Genomic DNA, 16,389 nt, shown 5'->3' on the forward strand with positions numbered 1-16,389 from the left:
TGATTTATTGTAGAGATGAGGTCTCACCAAGTTGCCCAGGTGGGTCTCGAACCCGCGGGCTCCGGCAATCCACTCACCTAAGCCTCCCAAGGTGCGGGATTACAGGCTGAGCCACCGAGCCTGGCTAGGTTTGAGTTTTTATAGTGATCTTCAGGTATGTTACTTTATGTCTTGACCAACACCTTGAGAAACTGGAGTAAGAATTGTTTGCTTAGCATTGTATTATAGCAGTAATTCTCAATCCTACTGTACTTTGAAATCATTTGGGCCAGGCACAATGGCTCATGCCTGCAATCTTAGCACTTTGGGAGGCTGAGGTGAGAGGCTTGCTTGAGCCCAGGAGCTCGAGACCAGCATAGGCAACATGGTGTGTTCGTGTCTCTAAAAAAAAAAAACAAAAAACAAAAAAAAAACAAATTAGCTGGGCATGGTGAGATGTGCCTGTAGTTCCAGCTACTTGGGAGGCTGAGGCAAAAGGATCACCAGAGCCCAAAAGATCAAGACTGCAGTGAGTTGTGATCGTGCCACTGCCCTGCAGCCTGGCTGACAGAGTGAGACTTGACTCAAAAAACAAAATAGAATAAAATAAAACAAATCATTGGGGAACTTAATACATGACAGCAACAAAAGTTATGGTGATAATGCTGGGGTCTGCAAGACAAAATGCGGTGGTTATCCTTGGAATTGGAATTTGAGCATTATGTGTGTTTGTGTATATGTGCATACATGCACATTTATGTATTATGTGTGAGTAGACTTAGGAGGCCCTATGCTAAGTGTCATCTAGAGCAAGGCAGTAGTCACTGACTCAGTGATTTCATTGTGTGGTAAAGCACACAGAAAGTGCTTTTGACAAAACTAGCTGATGCATGATAGAGGTTATGTAGGAAGACAGAGGAGGAGGGGCATCATTGGAAAGCCTTCACTGAACAGGTGGGCTTGAGCTGGGTTTTGTCAGATTGGTAGCAAACTAAGAGAGATTGCTTGAACAAAGAATCCAGAGCAGTGATAAAATCACCTTAGCACAACTCTACCAATAGGAGTCTATTCTGTGATTTATGAGTCACAACTCACAACTGCTGACAACCTAATGTTTTGCTCATAATGGAAAAGTTTGGGTCTCCTTACAGCTGGGATATCCCTGCTTTTGCATATTGATAAATAATTATTTAATATACTCTCTTGTGGGAATGCAAAGTATTCCTGTTTTTAACTTTAGATCAATTTGAAATGCTATTTTTTTTTACAAAGAACTTATCTTTCAGAAATATGTTGGTATATAAAAATGCAGTTGATCTTTCATTGTATTTCCTAGTCATAAGCTTTTATTCTTTTTGGATCTTGATGGGGGCAGATATGCTTATTTATGAAGCATATTTGGTGTTCTTAGTCATCTAGACCAGTGGTCTTCAACCTTTTTGGCATCATCACTGGTTTCATGGAAGACAATTTTTCCACGGGCCATGGGTTGGAGGGGATGGAATGATTTTAGGATGATTCGAGTGTATTACATTTATTGTGCCGATCAGCAGCAGCATTAGATTCTCGTAAGGAGTGAACAACCTAGATCTCTTGCAAGTAAGTGCAATTCACAATAGGGTTCACTCTTCTATGAGAATTTATTACTGCTGCTGATCTTTGACAGGAGGCGGAGCAGCTATAAACGCAAATGAAACTTCACTTGCTTGTCTGCTGCTCACCTCTCGCTGTTTGGCCTGGGATTGGGACCCCTGATCTAGACAATTTGAAGTGAGCATGGTGATTGGTATCTAGGGTACTTGCCCAACCTCAACTACCTGTGCATTTCAGTGTCTGATTTTGGCATATTTTAACTGCTTATGTTAAGTTCTATTTACCTATATTTGATCTTCCAGAGTGACTTCAAAGCTGCTCTCTTGTGTAACCAAACATATTTTAATCATTATAGATGGTGACTGTGGTTTACAGTTATGTTTTTGTTTGTCAAGGATATCTTTGTCATTTACTTCATGGTTTTCCTCTTAAGTTTTTAAAAAAGTAGTATTTAGGCTGGGCACAGTGGCTCATGCCTGTAATCCCAGCACTTTGGGGGCCTAGGTGGGAGGATCGCTTGAATCCAGGAGTTCACAGCCTGGACAACATAGTGAGACCTTGTCATAAAGATAATTTTTAAAAAAAATTTTAAAAGTAGTATTTAAGTGTGAACTTGTGGCATCACTTTTTTTTTTTTTTTTTTAAAGAAAATAAGTTTCTTCAAATTTACAGCAGATGTTCTCCTTCCTTTTAATCTGTTATGTTAGAATGAGGAAGGTTGCCTGGATTTATTCTGTCCTTATTGCGTAATAATATTTTCATGTCATATTTTCTAAGGTGAATCTTACTAATTCATATGTTTTAGGTTATAGATTTTTAAATAGTTGTGAAAGTATGCAGTGTGTTTGAAAGCCTGGAGTAGAAATTCTGTATTGCTGAGGATTTGTTCTTTTATCTTCCTTTAAAGTCATCCATCCTTGGCTCAGGATTTGGAGAGCTTGCATCATCAAAAATGGCAAACATCACCAGCTCCCAGATTTTGGACCAGTTGAAAGCTCCAAGTTTGGGCCAGTTTACCACCACCCCAAGTTCACAGCAGAATAGTACGAGTCCCCCTACAACTACTACTTCTTGGGACCTCAAGCCCTCAGCATCCCAGTCCTCAGTCCTCAGTCATTTTGGCAAGTATACATTTTCTATGTGGTTTGCCCCTACTGAGGACTTACTAAACATTAGCAGAGTGTATTGACTTGTGAACACTAATGTGGAACTTGTTCCAAGGTGTTTCTTTTTAGAGTTTCTTGCAGAGTTTCTGAATTAAACTAGCCTTCCTTTTTTTGTATAATATCTGCATTTATTTGTTTGTTGATACCATTGTTGTTAGTACTAGAAGTGATAGTACATACTTGGAAGAGCTGTTCTAAAGTATGCAAATATGAGTACCTAACGCTTTGAGTAAACTCTGAGCTCTAATTAGAATAGGATGGTGACAGAACATGGAATGTAGACACTAGTTTAAAACCGAAAACCTTTTTTTCGAGACAGGGCATCACTATGTTGCCTAGGCTAGTCTAAAACTCCTGGGCTCAAGTGATCCTCCCAGCTTAGTCTCCTGAGTAGCTGGGACTACAGGCAGATGCCACCACATCTGACTTGGACAATATTTTAAACCAGACATTCTATGATGCTTTCTCATTCTACCATTTGCATGTGTCCACCATGATTTGGTCAAGCTTTGCCTTCTGTGGCACCATGTATAATGTGAATGTTTTGTAAACTTCCACAGAAATTGTGACATTAATCCATCATTCTCTACCAGCATTCACATGCCACATTGTATTAAGGAATAGCAGTGGGTTACTTTATCATAGAATTGACTGTGTGGCCTGGTTTATGTTTAGGGCATATTGAGAAGACAGGGAAGCGCATGTCTCTGCTCAGTGAAATGGCTTATTGTGTTAGAAGTACCTGAGACCATACCCAGGTTTGAAGTGATACAGACTACCAAGGAAACTCATTAGAAACTCAGTGCCCACGGTTTTGAATGGGACAGGATACATAGGCTCTCTGCTTGGCACATAACAAAATTACAACTTCCCAGAAGAAAAGTAGATGTTAAGCATAAAACACAGTTTTTGTTGTTGTTTTTGTTTTCGAGTTGGAATCTCACTCTGTCACCTAGGCTGGCACATTCAAGGCCATCATATCCTTGACCTGCTGGACTCAGGCAATCTTTCCACTTCAGCCTTCCAAGTAGCTAGAACCACAGGTATGTGCTGCCACATCCAGCTAATTTTTTTTTTTGAGTTGGTATCTCACTCTGTCGACCAGGCTGGAGTGCAGTGGCATGCTTATGGCCACTACAGCCTCAACCTGCTGGACTCAGGCTATCCTTCCGCCTTAGCCTTCCAAGTAGCTGGAACTACAGGTGCATGCTACCATGCCCAGCTGATTATTTTTTGATTTATTGTAGATTCAAGATTTCATGAAATTGTTCAGAAGGCTGGTCTTGAACTCCTGAACTCAGGCAATCCTTTTGCCTCAGCCTTCCAAAGTGCCGGGATTACAGGTGTGAGACACCGCACCCAGCCAAGCCAACCCTTTATAGTACATGCCTCTCATACCAGATTTTAAAAATGAATTCATCTAAAGTGGCTCTCCTGCCTGTTTTTAAAAAACTTAAGTTCTTTTGAAATTTAGACAAAGTAGCCAAAACCTGACTGCATTCATGCTCCAAAGGCAGAGTGGAGCAGTTGCTGATAGGTGGTCTTCAAAGGCTAAAATAGATACCATCTGACCCTATACAGAAGAAGATTGCCAACCTCTGTCCTATATGATACAGAAGGCATTTCAAATCACTGGTGAAAAAATAGTTTACTGAAATTAGGCATCTGGTTTAAAGAGGAAGTGCCAGATGGGTCAAATTGTTAAACAGTGAATCTAGAACAGTGGTAGGCAAAACATAGGAGGATTTTTATGTATTCTGTATGAAAGAGACCTTTCTAGGTATGACAGAAAACACTATAACCAAACTAAAAGGCAGATTAATCATGAAGACAAATTTGAAATTTCTAGACAAAAGAGTCAGTTGCCTTATTATAAAAGAAGTAACTAAGATTAAAGCGTTTCAACAATCAGGTAAAAAAAATGGCCAAAGAGGTGTGAACAGAGTCCATAGGTAAGAAACATGAAAGTATATGAAATGATCCTTAAGCACATTTATATCATTTTAGTTTGCATTTCCTATATACCATTTCCTACCAATCAAACCAAGTAAGATAAAAGTTTGGTATTAGCCGGGCTCGGTGGCTCAGCCTGTAATCCCGCGCTTTGGGAGGCTGAGAGTGGATTGCCTGAGCTCGTGGGTTCGAGACCCGCCTGGGCAACTTGGCGAGACCTCATCTCCACAAGAAATCAAAAATTAGCTGGGCGTGGTAGCATGCGCCTGTAATTCTGGCTGCTCGGAAGGCTGAGGCAGAAGGATCGCCGGAGCCCAGCAGGTCGAGGCTGTGGTGGCCAGAAGCGGCCACTGCACTCCAGTCTGGGCGACAGAGTGAGACTCCAACTCAAAAAAAAAAAAAAAGTTTGGTATTACAGTATGTTTAAAAGTGTGTTCTATCTATGGATAGCAATTTTAGAGTATTTGTCAAATTTTAAGATATGTTTACTCTATCAACCAGCAATTCTATGTCAGCAATTAATCCTACAAATATATTTTCATTTGAACAAGATGTCTTGATACAAATATATTCATCACCATATTGTTTTATATAGCAAGAGATTGGAAAACCTCAAAGTCTGTTAATATTGTACTGGTTTTATAAAATGATACCTGTGTACACTGGATTTCTATGTAGTCTTAAAAATGAGTCTGAAGTAGCTCTTTGCACATAAATATGAAATAGTCTCTGAAAATTAAGTGGTCTGTGAGAAAATATGGTCTATTGCGTGTACGTTTGTGTGTATGTTTATCTGTATTTTGATACAATGTCTGAGGATAATATGGTGTTTGGTTTTATAGAGCAGGTATGGGGACAGAGGTGGAAAGGAGATTTTGTATCTTTTGGAATTTTTGTTATCACATATATCACTTGGAAATCTTAATAAAATAATTTTTTAAAGTTATGTTCAAAATCCATAAAGTAATAGAAATATACTTCTCTGTTAGGAAATTGCTAGGTGTGTATAGCACCTTAATACTGTTCTTAACAAGTTATTCACCCCATAGGCTTTAATATAAACCACATCCTTCTTCATAGGAAACAAGATACAGACTTATTTGGTCATACTTTTCCATTTGTCAAAACCAGATTATATACATATTTTATATATAAATATATCAGGGAGACCCAAACTTCTCCTGTACGATGACCACTTATGTACCTAACTCTGAATTGTACCCCACATCTTTAAAATAAAATAAATACATAAGTATATAAATAATTCAGTTAGAAGGTGATGTAGAGAAACTGGTGGTGATGGAGAAGGTGATGTAGAGAAACTGGTGGTGATGGAACCCTTCATGCCCAATAACAGTGGAAGAGGGAGTTCAAAGCCAATGTGTTTAAATAATTAATTGCTGCTTACCTCTTTTGTTATTTATTATATTTATTTTTAATTCTGTTATATTTCTTTTTATATTTCATAGACTTCAAATCTCAACCTGAGCCATCCCCAGTTCTTAGCCAGTTGAGCCAGCGACAGCAGCACCAGACACAGACAGTCACTGTTCCTCCTCCTGGTTTGGGGTCCTTTCCTTCCCAGGCAAAACTACGAGAATCAACACCTGGAGACAGTACCTCCACTGTGAACAAACTGTTGCAGCTTCCCAGCATGACTGTTGAAAATACTGCTGTATCTGGTCACCAGCCACAGCCCAAACACATCAAACTTTCTAAGCGGCGGATGCCTCCAGCCTCTAAGGTGAGCATTCCATCATGTCACAGCCTTAAAGTGGATTTATTTTAACGTTTATCTAAAGTAGTGGGATATTAAGCTTCAGAAACTGATACAGTATTTTTGAAGCACATAGCTTATTGTTTTATGATAATTTGACCATTTCTGAGCAACTAGACTGATATTAAAGAGAATGAGAGCTGGGCGTGGTGGCTCACACCTATAATCCCAGCACCTTGGGAGGCAGAGGCGAGAGGATTATTTGAACTCAGAGGCTCGAGACCAGCCTGGGCAACATGGAGAGACCTTGTCTCTACAATAAATCAAAAACTCAACTGGACATGGTGGCACATGTCTGTGGTTCCAGCTGCCTGGAAAGCTGAGGCGGAAAGATCACCTGAGTCCAGCAGGGCGAGGCTGTAGTGGCTGTGAACGTGCCACTGTCTAGCCTGGGCGACAGAGTGAGACTCTAACTAAAAAAAGAGAGAGAGAGAAATGAGTTTGTGCTGAGAGCCAGAGACTCTTAATTCAAACACAAATTTGAGGAACTGGTTCAAAAAAATCTGTTGTTCTTGTGTATTTTGCTATATCCCACAGTTGGAAGATACATGGGTCCTTGACCAGGTAATGCTTTTCATCATTGGTGAGTCCCTGAAAATAGTCAGCTCAGTGCTCACTTTCCTTCCTTATCCACCTATCGCAACTCCACCCCCATTGCTCTAAGAAGCAAGGTGGTGGCGTTAACACTGTCCATTCTCCCTGTTAACTTTTAATTTTTCTTTGCTCTTCTTGCTTCACTCTCCTTTTTTTTTGAGTTGGAGTCTCAGTCCTTTGCCTAGGCTGGAGTGCAGCAGGATGCAAGCTCATGGCCACCCCAGCATTGACCTGCTGGGCTGCGGTGATCCTTCTGCCTCTGAGTAGCAGGAACTACAGATGCGTGCTACCACGCCCAGCTATTTTTAATTTTATTGTAGAGACGAGGTCTTGCCAAGTTGCCTGGGCTGGTCTAGAACCCGTGGACTCAGGCAGTCCACTCGCCTTGGCCTCCCAAAGTGCTGGGATTACAGGCTGAGCTACCGAGCCCAGCCCACTCTCTTTTTAATTAAAACATTTTATTCCTTTTTTTTCTTTCTGTCTGTCTCTCACTCCTTGTTCCTGCCAGTATTGCCTGGGAACCTAAGTGATTGTTTGGCTGTTTTAGGCCTTTGTGACTTGGAGTCCCTGACCTCTGTTCCTGACGTGACAGCTTTGCTTTTTTAGATCCCAGCTTCTGCGGTGGAAATGCCTGGTTCAGCAGATGTCACAGGATTAAATGTACAGTTTGGGGCTCTGGAATTTGGATCAGAACCCTCTGTCTCTGAATTTGGATCAGCTCCAAGCAGTGAAAATAGCAGTCAGATTCCCATCAGCTTGTATTCAAAGTCTTTAAGGTATACAACTTCCCACTTTTGGTATTTACTGAATTTAGTCCTTTGTAACAAAACAAAACAGAGCCTAAGAAATAACCTGGTAGAAACACTACATCCTGTGGTAATAGGTTTGTGCAGTAATCACCAATGTTTAATTCCAAACCTATTCTTTTATCCCTAAAAGAAACCCCATACATGTAGCAGACACTCCCAGTTTCTTCTTTCCACTTTTTCTTGGCAACCAATAACCTGTCTCTGGACTTGCCTATCCTTACATTTCTTTCTTTCTTTTTTTTTTTTTTTTTTGAGTTGGAGTTTTACTCCGTCACACAGACTGGAGTGCAGTGGCCGCTCCCGGCCACCGCAGCCTTGACCCATTGGGCTCCTGCGATCCTTCGCCTTAGCCTTCCGAGTAGCCAGAATTACAGGCGTGTGCTACCACACCTGGCTGATTTTTTGATTTATTGTAGACATGAGGTCTCGCCAAGTTGCGCAGGCGGGTCTTGAATCCGTGGGCTCAGGCAATCCACTTACCTCAGCCTCCCAAAGGCGCAGGATTACAGACTGAGCCACCGAGCCCGGCGCCTTACATTTCATATAACTATAATCATGCAATATGTGGCCTTTTGTGTCTGACTTTCTTCACTCAGCATAAGGTTTTGTTGTTGTTATTGTTGTTTTGTTTTTGTTTTTTGAGTCTCACTCTGTTACCCAGGCTGGAGTGCAGTGGGATGCTTATGACAACCATGCCTCTACCTGCTGGGTTCAGGTGATCTTCTGCCTCAGCCTTCCAAGTAACTGGAACTACAGGCGTGTGCCACCTAATTTTTTGATTAGAGATGAGGTCTCACCAAAGTTGCCCAGGCTGGTCTCAAACCCCTGGACTCAGGCAGTCCTTTCTCCGCTGCCTCCCAAAGTGCTGGGGTTACCATACCTGGATAGCATAAGGTTTTCAAGCTGCATCCATGTTTCATGTATTATTTTATTGCCAGATATTTCATTATACTGATAATACCACATTTTGTTTATCCATCCTTTAGTTGGTAGACATTTGGGTTGTTCCTCTTTTTGTCAATTATACTGCTGAAATTTGGTTTCATGTTTTGTGTGTTTTTAGTTATTTTGGATATACATATAGGAGTAGAATTGCTGGGTTATATGGTAACTCTTAATCATCTGAGGAAACACCAAACTGCCAGGGGAGAGGGAGTGGGGTTGGCAGTTGAGGGAAACTGCTGGGGTGGGGAGGGGCATACCTCATCAACAAGGGCACCTGCATAATGAACATTTGTATACCTAACCCTGAATTGTATCCCACATCTTTAAAATAAAGATAAAAATCAAAAAATAAGCAAATAAATTAAAAAAATTTTTTTTAAAATCTTAATCTTCAAGATGTTCCCCTGTCAAGTAAATTAGTTGGGTCTCATTTGGAGGTATGGTGGGAATTGCTCTGTAATAGAGTTAAAGAATGTGGTAGTATAAATTTGTAGTTACATGCTTATTTAATATAATATGTTTGTTATCTGATCTCTTTTATTGTTTTTAGTGAGTCTTTGAATGCCTCCTTGCCAATGACCAGTGCAGTACAGAACTCTACCTATACGACTTCAGTCATTACCTCCTCCAGTCTGACCAGCTCATCCTTGAGTTCCACTAGTCCAGTAACATTATCTTCCTCCTATGACCAGAGTTCTGTGCATAACAGGATTGCATATCAAAGCTCTGGGAGTCCATCAGAGTCAGCTCAAGGAACTATCATGGTAAATGGTGTTTCTGGTTTCTTCTTGTAGGATACCTATCTTATTTGAAAGTTACTGTTTGGCTTGGTAAATTATGCTTTTTGGATAAGATTTGATTTTTTACAAATTGGCTAACCTCAGCCAGGCTCAGTGGCTCAGCCTGTAATCCCGCGCCTTTGGGAGGCTGAGGTGAGTGGATTGCCTGAGCCTGAGGGTTCGAGACCTGCCTGGGCAACTTGGCAAGACCTCATCTCTACAATAAATCAAAAAAAAAATTAGCCGGGCGTGGTAGACTGCACCTGTAGTTCCAGCTACTTGGAAGGCTGAGGCGGAAGGATCACCGGAGCCCAGCAGGTCGAGGCTGCGGTGGCCGGGAGTGGTCACTGCCCTCCAGTCTGGGTGAAAGAGTGAGACTCCAACTCAAAAACAAAAACAAATTGGCTAACCTTTTGCGTACCTTGAGTTCATTGAGTTTGGTTATAGTGGGTGTCTCTAGCATCCACTCACTTGACTGTGTGGATGGATCCACTAAAGCATAAATCAGACAATATGCTGTCAGTCCCCATCATCTCCAGGACATCTCAATTCCTGTCCCAACCTGACTTCCCACTCTGCTTTTGCACATTACTGCTCATCTTATTCCTTGTTCAGCTCATTGATCTTGATTTCTCCTGCAGATTTTGATCTCTCTTGACTTTTTGAATATGTCTTTGCTTTTGCTTCTGCCACTCTTTTACCTAGAATTTCTCCCAGCACAAATAATATAGCCCCTCTGATGTATCCGTTTGTCTATCTAATTTGTGCTTTGAAAATTCTTTTCTTGTTTTTTTTTTTTGAGTCGGAATCTCACTCTGTTGCAGGCTGGTGGGCAGTGGCATGCTCTTGGCCACTGCAGACTCAACCTGCTGGGCTGTTGATCCTTCTGCCTCAGCCTTTCAAGTTGCTGGAACTATGGACGTGCGCCACCACGCCTGGTTTATTTTTTGATTTATTGTAGAGATTGAGGTCTCGCCAAGTTGCCTAGGTTGGTCTCGAACCCGTGGGCTCAGGCAGTCCTCTCACCTCGGCCTCCCAAAGTGCTGGGATTATAGGTGTGAGCCACCCCACCCGGCCTCTGAAAATGATTTTCAAGATGAAAGGAAATATTCCTCAGGTCTGATGACTGCTGTTTCCTGTTTCCCTTTTCTGTGCTTTTTGTCTGGCGCCTGTCAGGGTTTGTGCTGTTTAGGATGCCCAGGCTCGCCGGGCATAATGGCTCAAGCCTGTAATCCCAGCACTTTGGGAGGCCCAGGCGAGAGGATTGCCTGAGCTTATGGGTTCGAGACCAGCCAGAGCAACATGGTGAGACCCCATCTCTACAATAACTAAAAAAAAAAAAAAAAATATCGGGTGTGGTGGCACATGCTTGTGGTAACAACTACCTGGAAGGCCGTGGTGGAAGGATCACCTGAGCCCAGCAGGTCTAGATTGCGGTGACTGTGAGCATGCCACTGCACTACAGCCTGAGCGACAGAGTGATACTCCAACTCAAAAAAAAAAAAGGAATTAAAAAAAAAAGAGGATGCCCATTCTTGTGTCACATAAATATATTTAGTAGGGAATGAACCTTAGTCTAGGATGAGGCAAGAGACTAGAACTTTGATTCCTCTCCACCTATTTATGTATAATTGATGAGGTAAGGTGTATGCCTCTTTTTTTTTTTTTTTTTTTGAGTTGGAGTCTCACTCCGTTGCCCAGGTTGGAGTACAGTGGAGTGCAGTGGCATGCTCACAGCCACCGCAACCTCAACCTTCCGCCTCAGCCTTCCAAGTAGTTGGAACCACAGGCACACAACACCATGCCTGGCTTTATTTTTTGATTGAGGGTTCACCAAATTGCCCAGGCCAGTCTCAAACCCCTGAGCTCAGGCAATCCTCTCGCCTTGGCCTCCCAAAGTGCTGGGATCATAGGCTTGATCCACCACGCCCGGCCAACCCCACATCTTTAAAATAAAAATTTAAAAAATAAAATAAAATAAAACAGATCACTGTTTCTTGATTTAATCTATACTTTATATGGTTGCTGAATCCCAGTAGAAAGTCATCTAGGTAATCATTTGATTTTGGTGGGTTTACTTACTTTCTCTTTTATTCCTTATAGAATGGACATGGTGTTGGTCGAAGTCAGCAGACACTAGACAGTAAGTATATCAGCTAACTCCTCTTGTCATGGCTGGTGAAAACCAAACAGAAAGAGTGTAGCTAATGTGATGTGGAAAACACCACTTGATCAATGGGTAATTCACCCAAAACCAGGCGTCTTGCATTTTTTCTGATAACTACTTCTACTCCATCGTAGGAACAGAGCAAAATCAATTTTGTTGGTTAAGCAAAACCAGCTTTTGTTTCTTTGGCAGGGTTAAGAAGGTCCACTAGAAGTTCCCATGTGACAAGGTGGTAGCTGGTGGCATCATTAGAAATGTCACAGCTGCAGCACGAAGAAGGTGACAGTCTCAGCTTCTGCCCTAATAAGACTGCACCCCCAGTGCAGTATATAGGCAGTGTATAGTATGTACATGTTTATGTATGTATTTATTTTTTGAAAGCAAGATTTATTGAGAGGACAGAAAAGCTCCTAGAGCAGGAGGGGGACCCAAGGGGGTTGCCCTGTAGTGTGTATTTAAAAGATGTTTGCTCAGAGACACAGATTTCAAGTTGGTGAAAGAGCTGTCACATCAATAATATGAAGGACTTTTAAAGCAAAGAACTGCTATTCTCATTCAGAAAAGTCATGCTTATTGTCTTCAGAATCTGAAGGACTGTTGCTTGGGAAGAGAGATGAAGTGTTGTTCACTGGTCATTTGGGAGAAAATGAGCCCTTTCCTCCCTTCAACATCTCAGTGACCATTGAAGATAGCGCAGGTGAATTCCTGTTAGTTATTTCTTCCCTGTGCTTGGCTAGCTCGTCTGCAATTGTTTAGAGTAGCTTGCTCTCTTCATTCAAGAAAGTAAAGGGAGGTAGAAGCCAGAAAAACTCTTTTTTTTTTTTAAATTAGAATTTTTTGGGAGTGTGGATATGGAACTTAACAGACCAGAGTCGAACCTCAGTTGAAATTGCAACAGATTTGGCGCACTGGGATTTGGTTTTGGTGTTGGTGGCATTGATGTAGGATTGCTGGGGCTATTATTTAGAGATAGCCACTAATGTTGGCCACTCTGAGCTTGCTGAATGACAGAGGTACTTCTCAGTTGAGCAGCATTTGGTGACAAGGTTCTTTTTTCTAGGCATAGGGTTGACAATAGAAGTATCTGGAAAACACAGCATGCATCTAACATGGGTCTTCCTTCCTCCCTTCCTCCCTTCCCTGTTGGAGGAGTCTCACTCTTGTCACCCAGACTGCGGTACAGTGGCGCTCTCCCGGCCACTGCAGCCTCGACCTGCTGGACTTAGGTGATCCTTCTACCTCAGCTGGAACTACAGACGCATGCCGCCACACCCGGCTAGTTTTTTTTTTTAATTTATTTATTGTAAAGACAGGGTCTCACTAAGTTGTCCAGGCTGGTCCCGAACCCCCAGGCTCAGGCAGTCCACTTGCTTCAGCCTCCCAGAGTGCTGGGATTACAGGCTGAGCCACCACACCCAGCCAGTTTTTATCTCTTATACTCTCTTCTCTACCACTCCCACCTCCCCTCCCCATTTCTTTTCCTTTGAGAAAGAAGCTTGCTGTGAACCTGTTGTCATTGGATACAAGTCCCAGGGAGGTACTTTTTGGGGTCTTAGTTTTTGGTGAGGTACGTCTGTCTTCATCTGGCTTCTCTAAGAACAGGTTTTATATTTCAAATAGACTGTCAATAAAAACAAAAAACATGTAATGGCCTCTAGGGATTGACCTAGTTGCTAGTTGACCCTGTTACTGCTTGTGTCTGTTTTTGGCTCACCCTTCCTTTAGAGACTCAAATGCTTCCCAGTGGGCTGCAGGAGGGTACAGGTTGCTCCTTCTTCTTAACTGGAAAAGACAATGATGTTTTATTTCCAAGCACATATCTGAGTTGTGTGTGTGGACAGTACTAAAACTGAGTCTTTTCCACAGCTGGGATTGATTGTATCCACGTCCTTCCTGAAGTTTAATAAGCTCATTTGTATGCTTTGAAATTAATCTGTTCAAGCATATACCAGGGAAATTTGAAGGTAGGCATTGGACAGCAAATGTATATTATTTCTGCAGGTTTTAGCCATATTTAGTGCTTTATAATGTGTGTGGTTTGGATTCTCAACTCCACATACCCTAAATAGGCGTCAAGCTTTGGCTTTATCACCTGATTTGGTAGGAGCACTCTTGGGTGGTCTCGCCCATCAGCTTTTCACTCTCCCGTGCTATGCCTTTTAAGGAAACATTACTTTACTTCATAATTGCACATGTCAGTCTCAGCACCTCTTTTTCTTTCTAGGTGCATCTAGGTGTCAGGTTCCTTTAGGTGGCAAAAGCATGTCCATATTTTAGGACAGACTGTTTTATAAAAAAGTGTCATTTCCTTCTCTTTGCCTGAGTCTTACACGACTGACCATTGTGTGTCTTTTGGTAGATGTGTCTACAAGAGAAGAGGCTTCCTGGTGACATGGCTGCATTTCCCCGAGAAATGTCACATTATATATGTCTCAACTGAGCCTGACATGTCACAAGATATTGAGCATCTTTCAGAAACTCAGGATTGGTTCTGGAGATAAACAGATCTGTTTCTTTACAGCTACTTCATCTGTTCCAGCTCCAAAGACAACAGACCCTCCCTCCGCCCTCCCATCTGTAGGCTCTCTGCCTAGCACCACCTCCTGCACTGTGCTTCTGCCATCCTCATCCCAGCACACTGGCGACCTGTCCAGCAGCCCTTTCTCTCAGCTTAGCAGGTATGGGGAAAATGTGGGTCCAGAGTGAGTAGTATATTGGGGCAAAATCCTCGAGTCCTTATGGAAGGTTGTTCCCATGACCAAAACAAACCTGTGTCTTTAACATGGCATCCTAGACTTTTGCATTAATACCCTAGCTTAGGTTTTGATCAGGTCAGGTCTCAAAATCCTCAACTGTGGAAACCTTGCCTGCCTGTAATGCCGCTGCTGGCACAGGACACTGGGTCTCCTGGGAAGAAGGGTGAAGCCAAGAGTACCCTGGACCTCAGGAAGGCACCCTGAACCTAGTCTCTTCTTGCAGCTGTGGCCCACAGCACTGCGAATGTTAGATTTCTCTGCAGGTATCTGACTTGCACTTGTCATGGCTTCACATATGAAGTTACTGGAACAGGATAGAGGAAAATGGATTTGTTTGTTACCATGTCTTCTGAGTAGAATTCCCCTACATCTCCCTTTAGTTGAGAGCAAAAAATGTTTGATTTGAACTCTGGATTTGCTGGGAATTCAGGCTCTGGTTCTGGCATATGAGGCTGAATATTGGAACTCTTTTCTCTGACTCACAGATTTAATGGGGTCTCCGAGGATGGCCTGTTCTTAGTACAATTATGTTTGTACTTTTTGCAGTCTAGGGAGCAAATGAGTATAGTTTCTGAAGTTGGCTCTGGACGTTTCCCTCCAGGATATACCCAATCTCATGGCGAGTCATTTCTATCCACCAGGACCCTATCACTGGGTTCCAAGGGGATAAGGAATGAGGGTGGGTCTGAAGTTGGGGCTTCCCTAGGGATTAGCCCACCTAGCCAGTTGGCCCTTGCTCGTAGGGAGTAGCTTCTTTGGGCAGACGTGTGGTGCTCTGTTTTGTCTTCTAGCCCACTCTCTAGCCATCAGAGCAGCCTCTCCTCTGCGCACACAGCACTCTCCTCAAGCACATCGCACACGGTAAGTGTTTGCCTGACTCCCTCCTCCATACCCTGGGTAGTAGACTTGGAGCTTAGACACATGTAGCTGGGGTTAAGTTTGTTGATGTTCAATATCTGATAATCTAGAGTTGCTTGGATGAAATGTCTTGATGGAGTCGAAATATCTGAAATATGGAGTTGCTGATTTTCTGGGCACTGTGAAGGACACTTTGCTTTCTAAGTTTGTGACTCCTTGGAAGGACTGCTGCTCCAGATCTAATATGTCCCTGGCAAGGCTACCAGGTGGTGATCTTCCTTCCAAGAATTTGCTGTTTTGGTCTTTCCTCTTGCCTCTTCTCCAGCTCAGAGGCAGAGACTTTGGGAAGGTCAACACTGAAGAAGAAAGTCTGGAGAGTAGAAGGGCAAGAATGGAAGCAAAAACATGCTGTCAAGCAAGCTGGGCTGGGAGAGACTCAAAGTGGTGCCAGCTGGGAAGTGCCCTCAAGAAGTGAGGTTACTGAAGTGTGGCTTAGTGGATTGTGAAGTGAGCCGGGTTTTTAAGTGGTAGGGATCAGCCAAGTGGTGAAGAGCTGAGGAATGAATGGTAGTGAAATGGAGAAGAAGTGAGTTGTAGAAGGGTGCTTAATGAAAAATGGGGAGAGACGTGAGCATAAGATGAGGTAGCTAGAAAGTTGCCTGAGGATAACAAAATGTCCATGCTCCTGGGGGACAGGAGGCTTTAGACAAGGTTGGAGTAGGCAGGTCCACAAGCAGGGAGGAAGGATCTGGGTCCGGATGAATGGGCAGGGCAGGAAGTTGGTGAAATTTGTTTTCTCTGAGGAAGAGATCAGCTCACCTGCAGAGTGATGTGGTGGGAAAGGGGAAGTCTTATCCTCCCACCAGAATCTGGTCAACATTGTGGCTTCCAAACTGTGGTGTTCCAAGAGCAATTTTACGCATAATCTTTTGTCATAAAACACATATACCAGCTGGGCTTGGTGGCTCAGCCTGTAATCCCGCGCCTTTGGGAGGCTGAGGTGAGTGGATTGC

General features: G+C 42.7%; 1 protein-coding gene across 1 annotated transcript in view; it reads left to right on the forward strand.

Annotated features, from left to right (window-relative positions):
• UBAP2 (ubiquitin associated protein 2) overlaps positions 1-16,389 on the forward strand; it is a 126,672-nt gene that overhangs the window by 99,318 nt on the left and 10,965 nt on the right. Inside the window, exons 13-19 of the mRNA XM_008066797.2 lie at positions 2,480-2,693; positions 6,161-6,435; positions 7,669-7,838; positions 9,367-9,580; positions 11,699-11,738; positions 14,284-14,440; positions 15,310-15,379. Coding sequence (XP_008064988.1) covers positions 2,480-2,693; positions 6,161-6,435; positions 7,669-7,838; positions 9,367-9,580; positions 11,699-11,738; positions 14,284-14,440; positions 15,310-15,379 — 1,140 coding nt within the window. The remainder of the gene's footprint in view (positions 1-2,479; positions 2,694-6,160; positions 6,436-7,668; positions 7,839-9,366; positions 9,581-11,698; positions 11,739-14,283; positions 14,441-15,309; positions 15,380-16,389) is intronic.

The sequence above is a fragment of the Carlito syrichta genome, unplaced genomic scaffold (genome assembly GCF_000164805.1).
Source record: "Carlito syrichta isolate Samal-C Ts95f unplaced genomic scaffold, Tarsius_syrichta-2.0.1 Scaffold309111, whole genome shotgun sequence".
Lineage (NCBI taxonomy): Eukaryota > Metazoa > Chordata > Mammalia > Primates > Tarsiidae > Carlito > Carlito syrichta.